General features: G+C 37.6%; 1 protein-coding gene across 1 annotated transcript in view; it reads right to left on the bottom strand.

Moving 5' to 3' along the window:
- acap3b (ArfGAP with coiled-coil, ankyrin repeat and PH domains 3b) overlaps positions 1–18,529 on the bottom strand; it is a 148,944-nt gene that overhangs the window by 78,547 nt on the left and 51,868 nt on the right. The window contains exon 2 of the mRNA XM_079843738.1: positions 2,427–2,484. Within this exon, the coding sequence (XP_079699864.1) occupies positions 2,427–2,484 (58 nt within the window). The remainder of the gene's footprint in view (positions 1–2,426; positions 2,485–18,529) is intronic.

Raw genomic sequence — 18,529 nt, 5'->3', positions numbered from 1 at the left:
AATGTAGTTAACCATCTAGGTGTACTATATGAGTTTTTATGGTTATTTTTTTGTCATCCAGCATCAGAGTCTGATAGCCCCTCCCCCTCTGCTATATAATGAAAGCTGCAACAGATGAGTGCATGAAGCGTCCAGCATTCCACATTTTGATTTTTGGGTTAAATAAGCACATCTTTTTGGAATTTTCAATGTTAAAGCACTACATGCTCACAATATTTATCCAACAAAATGGCATAGAATGTGCAAGTATGCGAATTGACACACCTGAAGCCATTATTTTTTATCAAGGTCTCTTTATTGAGAAGCAAGAAAGAGTTATGTAACATGCATCAGAACTCTAGAGACTAAAAGAGGTAGAACAACAAAACAAAGAGAGAGAGAGAGAGAGAGAGAGAGAGAGAGAGAGAGAGAGAGAGAGAGAGAGAGAGAGAGAGAGAAATATATAACAGCCAGATCATTAAAAAATCCAACATAAATATACAGCAAAAAATCATCCAAGATATTCATGTCTTTCTTTCTTCAGTCGAAAAGAAATGAAGGTTTTTGGAGAAAACATTGTAGGATTTTTCTCCATATAGTGGACTTCAATGGGACCAACGGTTTGAAGGTCCAAATTCCAGTTTATATGCAGTTTCAAAGAGCTCTACATGATCCCAGCCGTGGAATCATTTTTAACCACAAATGTTTGTCTTGCGCTGCGCCACGCATTACGTAATGACGTTGGAAAGATCACGCGTGATGTAGGCGAAAGTACCGCAGAAAAAAAAACATCCCCCGTACCACGGCCCGGACCAAACAGATGGAATTTGGTCAGACGAAAAGAGGTAGTCTCGGTCCGGATCAACCTGAACAAAGGTTCGGTTCGTTTCTAGTGTGAAAGCATTTTCTGTATGGTTCGTACTTTCAGACCATTTACAGGAACTTCCTGTTTATTTTTTATATTATAATGTTATTTTTAAATTTCATCTAGGCTATATTGATTATGAAAAGTGAAAAGATGCGCAATCTGTCAGAAGACAGAAGGTCAGAAATGATTTTGAAAGAAATTTTGTATGATTTTGCTTAGAAAGACTTTCTTTAATGTGAATTTCGTTTTGTATAAATTGTACCTTAATTTGAATCAATGTTTCATAAGATAATTGCCTGAAATTGAATAAATAAGAAGCAAATAGTCTATAGCAGACAAAAATCGCGGGAGCGATCACATGCTTTGCACATGAACTGGAGCGCGTCTCAAATAAACCGAAACTCAGCAGGCTACTTGTCTCACAAACATGAGAAATATGTGTATATAAAGCTTGAAATGTCCACTTTTAAACGTAACGAAAAGAAAATAGTCAAGCAATGAGCACTGTGTGGCAACGATATGCGTCCGTTCATTCATTCTTGTCAAAGACGCTGACGTCAGACACACGTCCGTTTACAAACCAATCAATGTCCAGATGCCGCCCACATAGATGATGACGAGTGGACGCAAGTGTGTCATGTAAAGTTCTTTAGTCCGCTCACATAATTGCAATGTGAAACCAAACCGAAACTAACCGAATGTATAAAATGTATCAAAATATGAACTTCGGTTCGGACCTTGGTGCGGACTTTCAGGTGTGAAAACGCCATTAGTCTCTTAGTTTAGTTGGGGAAAGGATTAAAACAACATTAAAATACAGTGAATTTATTGATGATAATGTGGTTTTTCAGGGTCCCCACAACACTTTTTGACCTCAGAAAAGCATAAAAAAGATTCAAAAAGCTTTTGCTTTTTCTTTAGAAAATGGCTGATCGTTTCGCAAGATAAGACCCTTATTCCTCGGCTGGGATCGTGTAGAGCTCTTTGAAGCTGCATTGAAACTGCAATTTGGACCTTCGACCCGTTGGACCACACTGAAGTTCACTATATGGAGAAAAATCCTGGAATGTTTCTCTCAAAAACCTTCATTTCTTTACGACTGAAGAAAGAAAGACATGAACATCTTGGATGATGTGGGGGTGAGTGAAATATTCTTATACTTAAAATTAACCTTCTGGCAAGAAGTGAACAAAAAGTGTTATCAGACTGGGATTTTTGAAGTTTAATCCTGAATAATTAATCCACTGCAGTTGACATTGTTGGAGCAATACATTGACCAAACACTTCAGAAAAAAAGATCAAACCCTACTAATTTAATGTCTTCAGACATGACAAGAACATATGGTACAGAGTTGCTGAAGATTGTTTGCATCAGTCACATGTAGGATCAAGATACCTCTTAGCCAATCTATACTTAGACCAATGGAGGCAAATCAATGTACAATTTTGAACAGTATGCTAACAGACTAACAGAGGATGATTATATTCTTTGGACTAATTCATGCCATGACTCATCTGATATTTGTTCTTCCATTTGCTTTTCACACCTGAAGTTATTTCAAATAGATTTTATTCATACCTTATCTAGCTTGGCTTCTATTTCCACAACATCAGTCTCAACTTCATCGATATTCGCCCTGCAAAGACACAAGAAAAACACATCATTCATTAGATGATAGATTTATCACAGTCATTTCTGATTTGTGATATCAAAGGACAAACAAAACGTTTTTGGGGAGGCACAATGAAATTAGACAACCTGAACTAACCGTACCCGCTTGTCATAAAAGACCATATCTAAGTGTTTTTGTAAGATATGCAGTAGTTTTGTTTAATTGTTTTAATAAATCATTAAAAGATCGCAATCTCGATTCAAAAACCCACCCGGGATAAAAGTTTATGGTTCAGATATAAACAATGTTTATGGAAGAGATCATGATAGAGCAAATCACATTTTGAAAGTAACTTGGCGCTTCAAATAAGGATTTTATCGATTACATTGTTACAGCAACAGGCGGCGACAAGTGACTGTTAAAATCTATTTATCATTGAATCATTCATTCAAGAGATTTGTTCATAAATGCTGATTCATCCAGTAATGAAACAAGTGAAGTCATTGATTCATTCATTCATACCATTAAAAAAACAAAATCATTAAAATTAAACATTTTTAAATAGACTGCAGCAATTCATATTTTGTCAGAACCTCTAGTAATTTACCTATTTTATTTAGTTGTCTGTTCAGAATTGTAGGAGAATCGTGATCTCTATAACAAAAACAAAACGTGATTCTCAATTCATACAGAATCATGCCGCTCTAGTTTGGAGAGAATTTCACCCATTTTTCTGACAAAATTCTATTTAACCACTGTCAAAAGTCAAACTCAAAAACATAAGTTGGTATATTTTAGTCTTAAAGGAACATGCCAACTTTTTGAGGCTTCAGCTTATTCACCGTATCCCCCAGAGTTAGACAAGCCCATATACTATTCTCATCTCCGTGCATGCCATAACTCTGTCTGACACACAAACCGCTAGCCTAGCTTAGCACAAAGACTGCAGGTAAATGGCTCCAGCTAGCCTACTGCTCAATAAGAGACAAAATAACGCCAACATTTTCCTATTTACAAGTGATGTGTATAGTTACATTGTGTACTAAGACCAACGTAAAAAGAAAAGTTGAGATTTTCTAGACCGATATGGCTAGGAACTTTACTCTCATTCCTGCGTAGTAATCAAGGAACTTTGTGCCATACCATGGGTGTGATTATTAACGTTACTGTAGTATGAAGCAGAGCAGGACCGAGTGTTGTGGAGCTGAGCAAGGCCGCAGGAGCGAATGTTAATAAAACGAACACAACACACGCCTTGCGAGCAGCAGGACTTTTATTATGCCACAGTCGTCGGTGCCATTTCCGCTTTTCCGGTCATGAGTATGAGGTAACGCAGCTCTGATTATTATAATAATAATAATAATAATAATAATTAATTACATTTATATAGCGCTTTTCTAGGCACTCAAAGCGCTTTTACAAAGAAGGGGGAATCTCCTCAACCACCACTAATGTGGAGCATCCACCTGGATGATGCGACGGCAGCCATATTGCACCAGTACGCCCACCACACACCAGCTGATTGGTGGAGAGGAGACTGAGGGATGATACCAATCGTATATATATATGGGGATGATTAGGAGGCCATGATGGACAGGGGCCAATGGGCACATTTTTTTGGCCAGGATACCGGGGTTACACCCCTACTCTTTATCGAAGGACATCCTGGGATTTTTAATGACCACAGAGAGTCAGGACCTCGGTTTAACGTCTCATCCGAAGGACGGTGCTTGTTACAGTATACTGTCCCCATCACTATACTGGGGCGTTAGGACCCACACAGACCACAGGGTGAGCACCCCCCTGTTGGCCTCACTAACACCTCTACCAGCAGCTACCTAGTTTTCCCAATTTGGTCTCCCATCCAGGTACTAACCAGGCTCAGCCCTGCTTAGCTTCAGTGGGAAACCAGTCTCTGGCTACAGGGTGATATGGCTGCTGGCTGATTATCATATTAGATACATTTGAGCGTGTTGAAAATGATGTTGGAAAACCAAGGATAACACAGATATGACGCAATTGACAGGTGACTCCCTCACACGTCCCGGTTCCTTGGTTAAAAAAGCAATTTTCTCACGATTTACAAATAGTTGGAAACATTTGGGATATTGTAAGTACTCAACTGAACAAAATATATAACACTGGCCTAGTGGTTTTTGGATATTTTACTGCAAAAATGTTACATAGTGCACCTTAAAAAAGAGGATCTTTGAGGAACGTGTGGAAAAAACATTAGGATATTCACATCACACGACCATTTTGATCTTTACATTTGAATCTCAGTAAGTTTTGCTTTACTATTCCAATATTTGCATTACAATACAACTCCATTATTCCATAAATAGCATTACGTTTTTGGGGAGTCACACCACATGAAATTTTACAACCTGAACTAGAACTAACCTTGCCTTGTAAAAAAAAAATACAGTTTTTCTTAGAAATAACATTAAATATATATATGACGGTGCAAAGATGTTTAAGAATGAATTTTTTTAAGACATATTTTTTTCCTCAGTTGTACCACCCTGACATTTTTACTTTTTGCCACCCAACAAATAGCCAAATAAACAGACTGCATAAACTGGCTGACTGGATGCATCTCTTGTTATGCTTTGACTTCAATGATCTACAGTTGATCCCAGAGATTTGTTCCCAATATCGACTGACAATAGAAAGACTCATCAATTCACATATTCACACTCTTTCTCTCTGCAGTGAGCACACTTTGTGATTAGGTTACACCTTTATTAACATTAATGTCATAAATGCATGACGACATATCTAATCTCATGCTCTCTAAAAGCCTTCCTAATCCAGTTTCGATTCCAGCTAAAAGCTATTGCTCTTAGTCAGCTCCCCACAGTTGGTGAATATTTGAAGAAACACTGTTGAGGTTTTCATGCGAGTGCCTCCACAGCTCATCCTCCCAACACAGCATGCTCTGTTACTTAGATTTATCACATTAGCAAACTCAGACAGGGCCGAGAGGAGTCCAAGCATACGTATGTGTGGCTCTGCATGCAGCCTTGGACATGTATCTGTGACCACCTGATAATCTTTCTATACTATGGTATCATTATCACTGTACTGCTACAGTACTTTTTTTGTAATACCACTGCTAAAACCCGCTCAAAAATAAGATTTTGTATATTTTAATCTTTAAAAAATTAGGATCTTTGAGGAAGTAGAAACAAAACTTGATTAAAATGAAAACTCTGAAAAAAAAAACTTGTGTTTAGACTTAAATTTCAGTAGGGGTGAATTCAGGGTGATTGGGACCCATTTGGCCATTGAGATGACTTGAAAAACATGTCCCAATCAACCCGAATTCACTATACATTTTTCTTGACTATTTGCATAATACAACTCCAAATTTTAATAGCACAAGCCTCATTTGAAGCTGTTCATTTGGAGTCTACATCAAGCTTATTTTCGTATAGCCAGCTCTTCAGACTGACGGCAGAAGGTCTGGACTCATCACAACTTTCATTGGCCAAGGATCGCGCAAGAGGACCAATCCCCGTTCGTTTTGTTACGCGTCATGTTTAAGGGCGTGAAAATGTAAAGTAGATGTCTCTACATTAAAATAATGGCATGCATCTAACATATTATTAATTCAAGAACAATGCAACAACATTACAATGGCGCCACGAACACCACATCATTTTGAAAATCCAGCGTTTAGATGAAGCGCCCATTGTCACAGTTATAAACACAACGGCTTTCCTCTTCCATGAGGGGGTTTGGCTTTGCGTCACGATGGCGGTTTCCAGATGGACCGTTAAAGAACGCGACACACACGTCTCCCAGAAATTCAACCAATCAAATGACGATTTCGAAACTCCTGAAGTTTTTCCCATTTTGTGTGCCATAGGCATCAGACGCTCAGCCAACGGTCCGTGGGCATCACGTCTGAGGTTGAACAGTCGAGTTCTGGGGTCAAAATCCCCAAAACGTTAAAAGACAGACCTACTGTGAGCTTAGCTTAGTTATAAAATAATCGTATTTAACAGCAGAATTCGTGGTAAAAAAACTAAAAAAAAACTACATTACCCATGATGCTGAACGCCCCAAAAGATCTTGTTAGCTCCACCCACTCCCGTTAAGCACTGTGAATGACGTAATCGAGTTGTTCTCCCTAATATTTGAATGTATTTTTATTTAATTATGTAATTCGCAATGCTTCATTAAAGGCGGCATTTTTTTTGTCTGTCAAATGTTGTCCTTTTTTGCTTTGTAAGCTCTGTTTATCATATTAGATATTTTTGAGTGTGTTGAAAATTATGTTATGACGCTCGGCGGCTGCTATGACTCTTGTTGCACACTGCAGTGAGAGCAAAGCGTTTCTGCAAAATAAAACCGGAAAAACCGAGGGTAACGCAGATAAGATGAAATCGACAGGCGACTCCAACACACGTCACGGTTCCTTGGTTAAAATAGCAATTTTCTCACGATTTACAAACAGTTGGAAACCATTGGGGATATTGTAAGTACTCAACTGTAGGGCTGTAATCAACCAAAGAAAATCTTGGTCGACTGAAGTCCTGAAATTTTCGACTAAAAATCGACTAAAATGACGTTAGGAAAAAAAAACGTTAAATGAATTAGCTGCGCACTGTGCGAAGTACTTGGTAGCCTTGTTGTCTGCCTAAAAGAATTATAAATAAACATAAAAAACTAGTAGGCTATTTGCAGTATATTAAATAGTTTTTGACCTGATTATTTTGCACTGAAATGAGTCTGACACGAGTCTGTCGGCTCTGACAGCGCTGCATCACGTGCACAATATCATAGCCTATGATTTCCGAAAATATAGTACTATATGTTGTCAACTAGATATCATCAGAAGAACTTTTGAGGAATATGCAACATAATTTAGACAATTGTTATTGTCATATGTATTATAATAACTGACAGACAGTATAATTTCAGCCGCTCTGTGCAGCTCAAACAGGATCAGCTGAGCTCAGCTTCGCGGCTGAGACACGAATAGACTATTAACTTAAAGCTTTTACTCTTAAACACAAAAGGCACGTCCACTTTAATAAAAAAGGAACATTTATTAAACAAGCCAGATCAAGAGCAGAAAAAACGCTCTCACAATTAAATAAATAATATACAAGAAAACTAGCCTTCTTCAATCTGTCTCTCTTCTCCAGTGGGTTGGGCTAATCCAAAATAAGTGGAAACAATGGGGGTGTTCTGAAGACAGACGGTTACCTGTGAAACAGGGCTGCTCTGAAAACACCCCCATTAGCAATTAGTGCTTTCCACCTGATGAAATGAACGCGGCGCGGCAAAACTGATGAAATGAACGCGGCAAAACTGACAGTACAAATCCACTTAGCGCGGTGTTGTGATGCTTCCCCTCATGTGTATGTTGATGGGCGTTCCTCAAGTTTACCGCTATGGGCGTGCGTTTGAGCCAGCGGGGAATGAAACACAAAGGACCAGCGAGAGACTTCTCTTCGCCAGTGGGTTGGGCTAATCCAAAAGAAGTGAAAACAATGGGGGTGTTCTGAAGGCAGACTGTTACCTGTGAAACAGGGGTGCTCTGAAAACACCCCCATTAGCAATTAGTGCTTTCCACCTGATGAAATGAACGCGGCGCGGCAAAACTGATGAAATGAACGCGGCAAAACGAATGAAATGAACGCGGCAAAAAATCGACCAATCAGAATTTTGGTCGAGCCAGAACGTATCGACTAATAATCGACTAATCGACTGGGAGATTACAGCCCTACTCAACTGAACAAAATATATAGCTCTGGCCCAGTGGTTTTTGGATATTTTACTGCAAAAATGTTACATAGTGCACCTTTAATGAAGACTTTTTAAAAATTTCAAGGGGGAAAAATACTTTTAGAACCAAGGCTGCCGAAAAAGTAGGTGGGCAGGCACTAATGCACCATTACAATGTGACATTTCTGAGTCAAATGGTACATTCAACATGAAACAACGGCCTTTACATACCAGAATGGAGTCTATTATGTGCTTCATTACAAATATGAAACAGCCTGGGCAAAAACAAAACATAAAAAAACACCCATGTGTCTAGATATGCCACTTCAGGGTCATTTGATTTTCTTCTGCTTTGGAAGATACCATCACATTATGCTCCTAAGAAAACATAATGCCAGCCTCTAATTGTTCATGCCATCTCTGGCCACATGAGAGTTTCTGTCAATAATGCAGCCCGGCCTCCTGGGGCCACACAACCATTAGCCCAAAACGCACCCACACGCTGAGCAAACACTTTAAAAAAATGAAGGACCAGAGACATAAAGGTTAGTTGTCATGGCAACCGCTAAGTGGGGCACAGAGGTCGCAGTGGGGGACTTCTGCTCTGCTTGTGTGGGAGTACTAACAAAACATATTGTTATGGAGTTATGAGCAATCAATAGTTCAACACACACACACACACACACACACACACAAACAAACACACCCATTTAAACAGCTCTGTCATCTCTGATGCAGTCATTAGCCTTCTGGGACGGACTGTTGACCAGTTTTAAGTTATTTTAAACACTTTAAACAGGAAAGGTCAGCTGTAACTGGCTGAGACCAGTCCTGGAACGGACTGACAACTGTGATATAATGCAAATGTTTTGTTTCTACTGAGGAGAGAATTGGGATCAATGGCATGAGATCTATTAATTAAAAAAAATACATAAAAAATTCTAATTATCCCCGGGTTATAAGGCTAAAGTTAACTAAAACTAAAATTAAAACCATAAAAATAAACAAAAAGTGTTACTTGAAATAATATAAAATGTATTATATAAATCTATATTAACTATAAAAGACATTAAAAAAACAAAAAACGGATACAAATTATAAACAACAAAAACTTTTACATTTATTTTTTTAAACAAAAAATACAAAAATAAAAATGATTCAAAATATAATTAAAAAATAAGTACAAAAACAAAAAATTAAATTAAGTTAAACTAAATGAAAATGTTAAATGTTTCCCTGGCAACTGGCTGAAATAAAGTATGTTTTTTTCAAATAATTTATTTTACGTTTTTTATATATAGTTTTAGTTAAAGGTCCCATGGCATGAAATTTTCATTTTATGAGGTATTTCAACATTAATATGAGTTCCCCTAGCCTGAATATTGTCCCCAAGTGGATAGAAATGTTGATCGGTGTAAACCCGAGTTCTGGCTGTCTTTCTCTGCCTTTGAGAAAATGACAGGCCAGACGAGCCAATCCTGAAGTCTCCTGGTTTGACGTCCAAGCAGGAACGGTTCCCTCCCTTTCCTCCGCCCAGAGAATCTGGCACGCCCATGCAAACGCTCGAGAGATCAAGGCTTGTGAACGAGTGAATGCTGGCAGTTTCTCAGTGTTTGGATGTACAAATGAAAACAGAAGTCTTTTTTCAGTTCCTTCTGATCTGTGATCAGTGATTTCTTATGTGTAGCTAATTATTTATTATTCGTGCACACGCTGCGGCTTCTCTCTCTCCAGACAGAACGGTGTTTTCGTGTTTTCTATCTTGTGAGTCAGTGTTTTTGTACGTCCTCGTCGCTTCCATCTGTTCTACAATGTGCATACAGTCATGAGTTTCTGCTCAACATCGGCAGACTCACATCTCTTTAGAGATAAACCTCACACACGCCGAGGCTCGGGCTGCACTGACCGGTCTGCCTTCAACATCCCCGACCCCCAGTACTGCATCTGGCCCACAGCGGAGGCACCAAACGCGGCGCGAGATTAAGCAGAAGGGGGGTAAGCGTGAGGGTATCCGGCTAGGCTAGCCAGCTTTCCCCACAATAAACTGGATTACATTCGATTACTGCTGTTGTGTCTTTGTTTGCGCTGTGTACTCAATGCGCGTCACTGACGCTTTCCTTATGATAGGAACATATCTAAAAATAATGCTATTATCAACACTTACTCGTAACTCGTTCATCTCGACAGCTGTAATGGTACTTTGCATGTGTTACAAAGTTGGTAATAATGATGAAGATGGACTCTGTGTGACTGGGACTCGTGTTTATTCAGAACTCTCAAATACAAACACAATAAACTTGCGCTGACAGACAGCGCTCTCACAACTCAGAAGTTACTATAAATAACTTTGTTAGCAATCGCTGAGCTCAGTCTCTGGTAACATTAGTGATGTCCGGTTCGCGAACGATCTTTCTTTTGAACCGGTTCTTTTTAGTGAACCGAATCAGTTCACCAAATCGGACTGAATCGTTCTAAACGGTTCGCGTCTCCAGTCAGCGCTGATCCATAATTTACTAAAGTTACTAACTTTCTGACATGAGTGACAGTCCCTCCGACTAGAAATAAACTAATAACCTGAAGTATATGCTGTAACTAAAACAGTTCACTGAACTGAGACTGACAGAACCGATGTGAAGTGAACTCAGGTCCATCCATCTCTCTGGCAGCAGCTCGTGCGTCGTAGACCTCGTTAAACCACGCCCCCTCCGCTCATATAAAATGCAAAGATGTCAGCCAATCACAACAGTGGGCGTTTTTACTGAAGTCTCACAGCAGACACGCCTCTTGTAACAGGGCCTTCAGCCACAGAGCAAACAGCAGTATAGAAAAAATGCCTTTTATTTCTAAATTATGATATTTTATGATGTAAAAATCATACTAACAATATAAGTACAACTCAGGAAACATTAAAAAATAATAGAAAAATGCCATGCCATGGGACCTTTAACTGTGTCATTTAAAGCGATAGTTCACCCAAAAATGTAAATTCTGTAATTAATTCCCCGCCCTCATGTTGTTCCAAACCCGTAAAATATTTCTGATGACAAAGAATAGTGGTTATATTCACTGATCGGGCGGGCCAAGTAATAAAAAAATAACATCCCAATCAATCGCAGGTGGATGAGAGATTAATCACTGTTTGTTTGATAAAGATATTTAGCAAGTTCTGTGAGCGATTCCCCAGACGCTTTCAAAACAATTCCCACATGTACTGAAGGGAGCTGAAGCTCATTAAATATGCAAATCTTATCCAATCCTAGCCGTGGGCGTTTACTTCCAAGTCTTCAGTGCAGCACGCCCATCAAAACCGACTGTTTCTTCAGAGAGCCTCAAAACCATGGCAGTAAATAGCCTATTACTTATTCATTATGACGTTTTTGAATGTAAAAACTGCGCAAACGTCATAAGTTGACCTCAGACAACAGTATAAAAAATTTTAAAAGCCAGTTCAGGGAAACAGTTTAGCAATTTTCCTGAAAATGGAAGAGTAGATGGAGTTTAACAAAACCATATGAAACCACAATTAAAAATGTTCCTAAGTTCCTAATGTTTTTTTTTCTTCCCCCAAACAATTCCTTTCTTTATCTTGGACACTAATTTATCATTGATCAGGGGAGCTTATAAGAGGCGAGACGCAGAGATCTGACGCTTCCCTCAGGGGGGAGGGAGAGATCGGGGCTCCAGAGCCAAAACAGCTCTTACAGAAGGTGTGGACCATCACTGAGAGCATCGATTGTGCAAGAACTTGTCAAAACAATTCCAGTGTGCATTTGTAATGCAAGAACATCCTTGTTTACATCCTAAGGACGAGAGGTCACGCTTTGTTGTTCAGCCTTAACTTGTGACCAGACTCATGATCACTGGACGGCCTGACAACTGTGATGAGCTGCGAGGACGCCACATGCCCGTGATCTATTGTTAGGACCCCGAGCATGTACAAAACAGCTGAACGAGCGCTGGATCCGCTGAAGAGTTGCTGGTCCTTCAGGTTCCCCAGTAGGTGGGCTTTTCCAGCGAATTTAGGTGCCGACTCTAAAAAAAAACCTATGGCAGCTGAGGCTAGCATCAACTATTGGAATAAATATGTTAACAGACAGTAACCAGATGCCATGGAAAATTAGATTTTCTTAGCTTTTTTAAATTAAAGGGTCACATGTATTACTCTGGCAAAGCCCGCTCCACACAGACCATTCATATGAAACAGAAGTATGAAACATTCAGACAGCGTAATGTTTATGGTGTCACATTTACAAGCAAATACAATAAGACTGTCCAAATGTACAAATCAACTTGGCCAGCCTTGATGAACGACAATTCAAACTATACTGAGAAGTGGAGGTTAACCAGTCGCAATGTTAAATTTCAATCATAGAGATGGTGGAACGTTTTTTTTTATTTTACTTTTAAAGGTCCCATGGCATGAAAATTTCATTTTATGAGGTATTTCAACATTAATATGAGTTCCCCTAGCCTGAATATTGTCCCCAAGTGGATAGAAATGTTGATCGGTGTAAACCCGAGTTCTGGCTGTCTTTCTCTGCCTTTGAGAAAATGACAGCCCAGACGAGCCAATCCTGAAGTCTCCCGTTATGACGTCCACACAGGAACGGTTACCTCCCTTTCCTCCGCCCAGAGAATCTGGCACGCCCATGATCATGCTTGTGAACGAGTGAATGCTGGCAGTTTCTCAGTGTTTGGATGTACAAATGAAAACAGAAGTCTTTTTTCAGTTCCTTCTGATCTGTGATCTGTGATTTTTGATGTGTAGCTAATTATTTATTATTCGTGCACACGCTGCGGCTTCTCTCTCTCCCGACAGAACAGTGTTTTCATGTTTTCTATCTTGTGAGTCAGTGTTTTTGTACGTCCTCGTCGCGTCTATCTGTTCTACAATGTGCATACAGTCATGAGTTTCTGCTCAACATCGGCAGACTCACATCTTTAGAGATAAACCTCACACACGCCGAGGCTCGGGCTGCACTGACCGGTCGGCCTCCAACATCCCCGACCCCCAGTACTGCATCTGGCCCACAGCGGAGGCACCAACCGCGGCGCGAGATTAAGCAGAAGGGGGGTAAGCGTGAGGGTATCCGGCTAGGCTAGCCAGCTTTCCCACAATAAACTGGATTACATTCGATTACTGCTGTTGTGTCTTTGTTTGCGCTGTGTACTCAATGCGCGTCACTGACGCTTTTCATATGATTGGAACATATCTAAAAATAATGCTATAATCAACACTAACTAACTCGTTCATCTCGACAGCTGTAATGGTACTTTGCATTTGTTACAAAGTTGGTAGAATAATGATGAAGACGGGCTCGGTGTGACTGGGACTCGTGTTTATTCAGAACTCTCAGATACAAACACAATAAACTCGCGCTGACAGACAGCGCTCTCACAACTCAGAAGTTACTATAAATAACTTTGTTAGCAATCTCTCCGTCTCCGTGATGTCCGGTTCACGAAGGATCGTTCTTTTTAGTGAACTGAACCAGTTCACCAAATCGAACTGAATCGTTCTTAACGGTTCGCGTCTCCAGTCAGCACTGATCCATAATTTACTAAAGTTACTAACTTTCTGACATGAGTGACAGTCCCTCCGACTAGAAATAAACTAATAACCTGAAGTATATTCAAGTAACAACAGTTCACTGAACTGAGACGTGCTGACAGAACTGATGAGAAGTGAACTCAGGTCCATCCGTCTCTCTGGCAGCAGCTCGTGCGTCGTAGACCTCGTTAAACCACGCCCCCTCCGCTCATTTCAAATGCAAAGATGTCAGCCAATCACAACAGTGGCCGTTTTTACTGAAGTCTCACAGCAGACACGCCTCTTGAAACAGGGCCTTCAGCCACAGAGCAAACAGCAGTATAGAAAAAATGCCTTTTATTTCTAAATTATGACATTTTATGATGTAAAAATCATACTAACAATATAAGTACACCTCAGGAAACATTATAAAATAATAGAAAAATGCCGTGCCATGGGACCTTTAAAATGATATTAAACAACAACAATAACAAATGTATAATAATAGTAATAATACATATTATTAATATTTACACAAGTAAAATGTAGTTAATTTTTTTTAATTGTTATTCTAATTATTTTATTTTTAAATAAAACTGAAAATATAATTTACAAATAAAATATATTTAAATCAATTAAGTTTTACATGACCATTGTCCACCATTCAAATGAGTTTAAATAATAATCAAAATACAAATATAAAATATGAATATATAATAAATATAATAATAAACAATGTATTAAAAGTAATTAAAAGTAATAAAATATTAACAAATAATTTCAACCGAATTTTTATTTGTAAATTAATTTTAATAATAATAATAATAAAAGCTATGAATATATATATATATATATATATATATATATATATATATATATATATATATATATATATATATATATATATATATATATATATATATATATATATATATATATATATATATATATATATATATATATATATATATATATATATATATATATATATATATATATAGTTTTTTTATTGTAAAATAGTATAATTTTAATAACTATTATTATTATTATTAAATATAATATTAAATAACATTTTATTTATTAAATATGATGTACAAATAAACAACTTAAATGAGTTATATTTATTCTTTTAAATTATATTATTTTATAATAATACATTATAATATATTATTATTATTAATAATAATAATAATAATAATAATAATAATAATAATAATAATAATAATATTATATACAATATACAAATAAAAATACAATTTAATTTTATATTAACATTTTCCATCTTTCAAATTACCTTTTAAATAATAATAATAATAATAATAATAATAATAATAATAATAATAATAATAATAATAATAATAATAATAATAATAATAATAATACATTTTTTATATTATTATAAGGCTTGGTAAATATTTATTTAATTATAAATTTATATGTTTTTGGTTTAGGAAACCCTGACTAACATTCTAAGTGGACATCAAAACATCATGATTGTCAAAGTGCTGCAGATGTACAGAATTAGGCTGGTGCGGTTGGGTTTAGCAAAAGAGGTGCAACACTAGAAAATGTTCAATTGGAGACCTGATTTTTTTTTACAGTGAATATATTACTATGATATTATGATAATATCACAGTTTATGAGACAACATTTCTCATTTACAGGGACTGGAGAGCTTCAGACCATCTGCTGGGGTGCACTGAGCCAATATATCACCAGTCTGTTCTGTAATGTTTTATGCATTACAAAAATTGTATAATATTGTAAATATAATTTATAACGTTCATTTAAATACACTATAACTTGGAAACAGAGATGGATAAAATACAGGTGTATAGGCCTGTCACAATTATTGATTAATCATCTAATTGTGGTTATTTGATCTAATCGCAATTATTTGAGATAACTGCAATAATTGTACAGTTAAAATCATTCCATTCAAATAAGATACATTTGCATTTAAAGAAATGCCATCAAATGTGATATTGTGTCTTGCAGGTTTAAAGGGATAGTTCACTCAAAACTGATTTACTCACACTTTAAGCCATCCTAGGTGTATGACATTCTTCTTTCAGACGAACACAATCGGAGTTATATTAAAAAAATTTCCTGGATAATCCATGCATCCATCCACTATAAACATACTCCAAACGGCTCCAGGGGTTAATAAAGGCCTTCTGAAGTGAATCGATGGGCTTGTGTAAGAAAAATATCCATATTTACCACATTATAAAGTAAAATATCTAGCTTCCGGCGGACCGCCTTATGTATTAAACTTACGAAGAAAGCATAACTGATGTGACAATGACGTTGGACGTAGCAAGTGTTTTGAACCGTGAGAGGCGTTACACTTTCTGTGTAAGTTGAATACAGAAGGCTGGAAGCTAGATATTTTACTTTATGAAGTTTTATGGAAAATGTTCTTACACAAACCCATCGATTCGCTTCAGAAGGCCTTTATTAACACCCCCTGGAGCCGTGTGGAGTACTTTTAAAATGGATGGATGCACTTTTTTTACATTTTGGGCTGCCATTATAATGCTTGGTAGAGCTATGACATTTTTTATATAACTAGATATACACCTAGGATGACTTGAGGGTGAGTAAATTAAGAAATTAATCTAAACACATCTGATTCAACTCAGCACATTAGACGAAACTCCAGGACCTGAAATGGGTGTGTCAGAAAGAGGAGACTTTCAAAATGTCCAATATTGGGGGTCCTTCAAGACCAGGGTTGAGAAACATGGCCTAGACTACAAGATCACACACACAACCAGCTGTGTTTGCATGTATGTGTCTGTTCAGATGAGGCGGGACACTTAACCTTGTGTTCTGACCACTATCTAGTCTGGCAGATAGGCCCCGCCCTGCCCTGTTCACACGAGTGAGCGGACACTGATGTGATATGGTGGTGGTGGGGGAGGGTCTCACGTGTCTTTCATCTTAAGCTCGGCTGCGCAGCCTCCCATCCATCGAGAAGCTATTCTTAGCCCCATGCAAGCATGAGTATGTGCGCGCATGTGTGTCAGCATCACAACGCATGTGCGTAAGCATCACATGAATCTATGCTCATAACTCTCAGCCTGACATTTTAGATCAGCCCTGAGGTATATGAGACACAGAGGCCTGGAGGTTTTCTCATCAAAAGAGCGCTGTGGACAATCTCAACCCACAACATATCACTCGGCCTCAGGGAACGATGATCTAAAGACGAAAATCTAACAAACAAACACTGATAACATTGTAACACTGTTCAAAGTGCAGATGGGTGCAAAATCGCCACAACGTTTTAAAGACAACATGACATCACCCATGAATTGACCCTTCTTACTTTTTTAAGGCTAATGCAATTTTTTCTGTTAAAATATTTTCTTATATTCCAATACAGGGGCGATTCTAGGATTTTCATTTTAGGGGGGCTCAGCCCCCAGTGAGGGTATGAAAAAAAATGGTAACACTTTAGTTTAGGGTCCAATTCTTACTATTAACTAGCAGCTTATTAGTATGCATATTAGGATATTGGCTGTTTATTATTACTTATAAAGCAAATATTAATGCCTTATTCTGCATGACCATATTGTACATCCTTTAATCATACAATGTAGGCAGGTTTATAATCACTGCAATCCCAAATGTGAGGCCAAATGTGAGGTGAAATGAAAACCATGTCAGTGGGCGGATATGACTGACAAAGTTTTTCCATGTTCGTCTGAGAAGACTGTAAACATGTTTAATTGATATTTACATTTTTTAAAATCATTTTCATAGACATGTTAATTTACTGAAGGCTACCAGGAGAGCTAGGTAACTAAATGTATTAAATTAATTCACAATATGCACACATTCATTAATAATCTTATGCCCAATACAGGCTGACAAAAACTGAGCTTTTTTATTTACTGAGAGCTACAAATGGAATTATATTAATTTACAATATGCATACATTCATTACTACACATTCATTATTAATCTTATGCCTTCTTGTTTGTTAATTACATTATAAATTACATTACATAGGCCTATTTCAATTCAAAATGGCGAAATTAGACAAAAGTTTATTAATTTGGCTGAATATTTTTGTCAATTGTTTAAAATCTTTTACTTAAAGAAGCAGCTGTCAAATATGAAATGTTTAGTTTAGTTTAGTTACTCATCTCGCACTTGACGTCGAGTCGCTGCGGATTGAAGAACACACTGATTAAAAGACGGGATGCCAGTTTCATATGTTATAAAGGTTAATCACACAATTTTTAGGGGGGCTGGGCAGAAGTTTAGAGGGGCTGAAGCCCCCCTAAAATGTGCCTAGTGACGCCCATGTTCCAATATAATATGCAGGTTGATTTACTTGAAAAGTGTAACACTAGTTCAGTAGGCAACTGGACAATTATGCATTTATATTATTATATTATTTTAAAATTGGTGGTTGTCTGCATGCATAGATACATATTATGTATATATTATACACACACACACACACACACACAACAAAATTATAAATGCAACACTTTTGTTTTTGCCCCATTTTTCATGAGCTGAACTCAAAGACCTAAGACTTTTTCTATGTACACAAAAGGCCTATTTCTCTCAAATATTGTTCAAAAATCTGTCTAAATCTGTGTTAGTGAGCACTTCTCCTTTGCCGAGATAATCCATCCACCTCACAGGTGTGGCATGTCAAGATGCTGATTAGACAGCATGATTATTGCACAGGTGTGCCTTAGGCTGGCCACAATAAAAGGCCACTCTAACAGGGTTTTTCCTACATTGAAAATTTTTTGGCGGCCGCCAAAACA

This window comes from Gobio gobio, assembly GCF_949357685.1.
Source record: "Gobio gobio genome assembly, chromosome: 19".
Taxonomy (NCBI): Eukaryota; Metazoa; Chordata; class Actinopteri; order Cypriniformes; family Gobionidae; genus Gobio; species Gobio gobio.
This window is presented reverse-complemented; position numbering and strand designations above follow the sequence as displayed.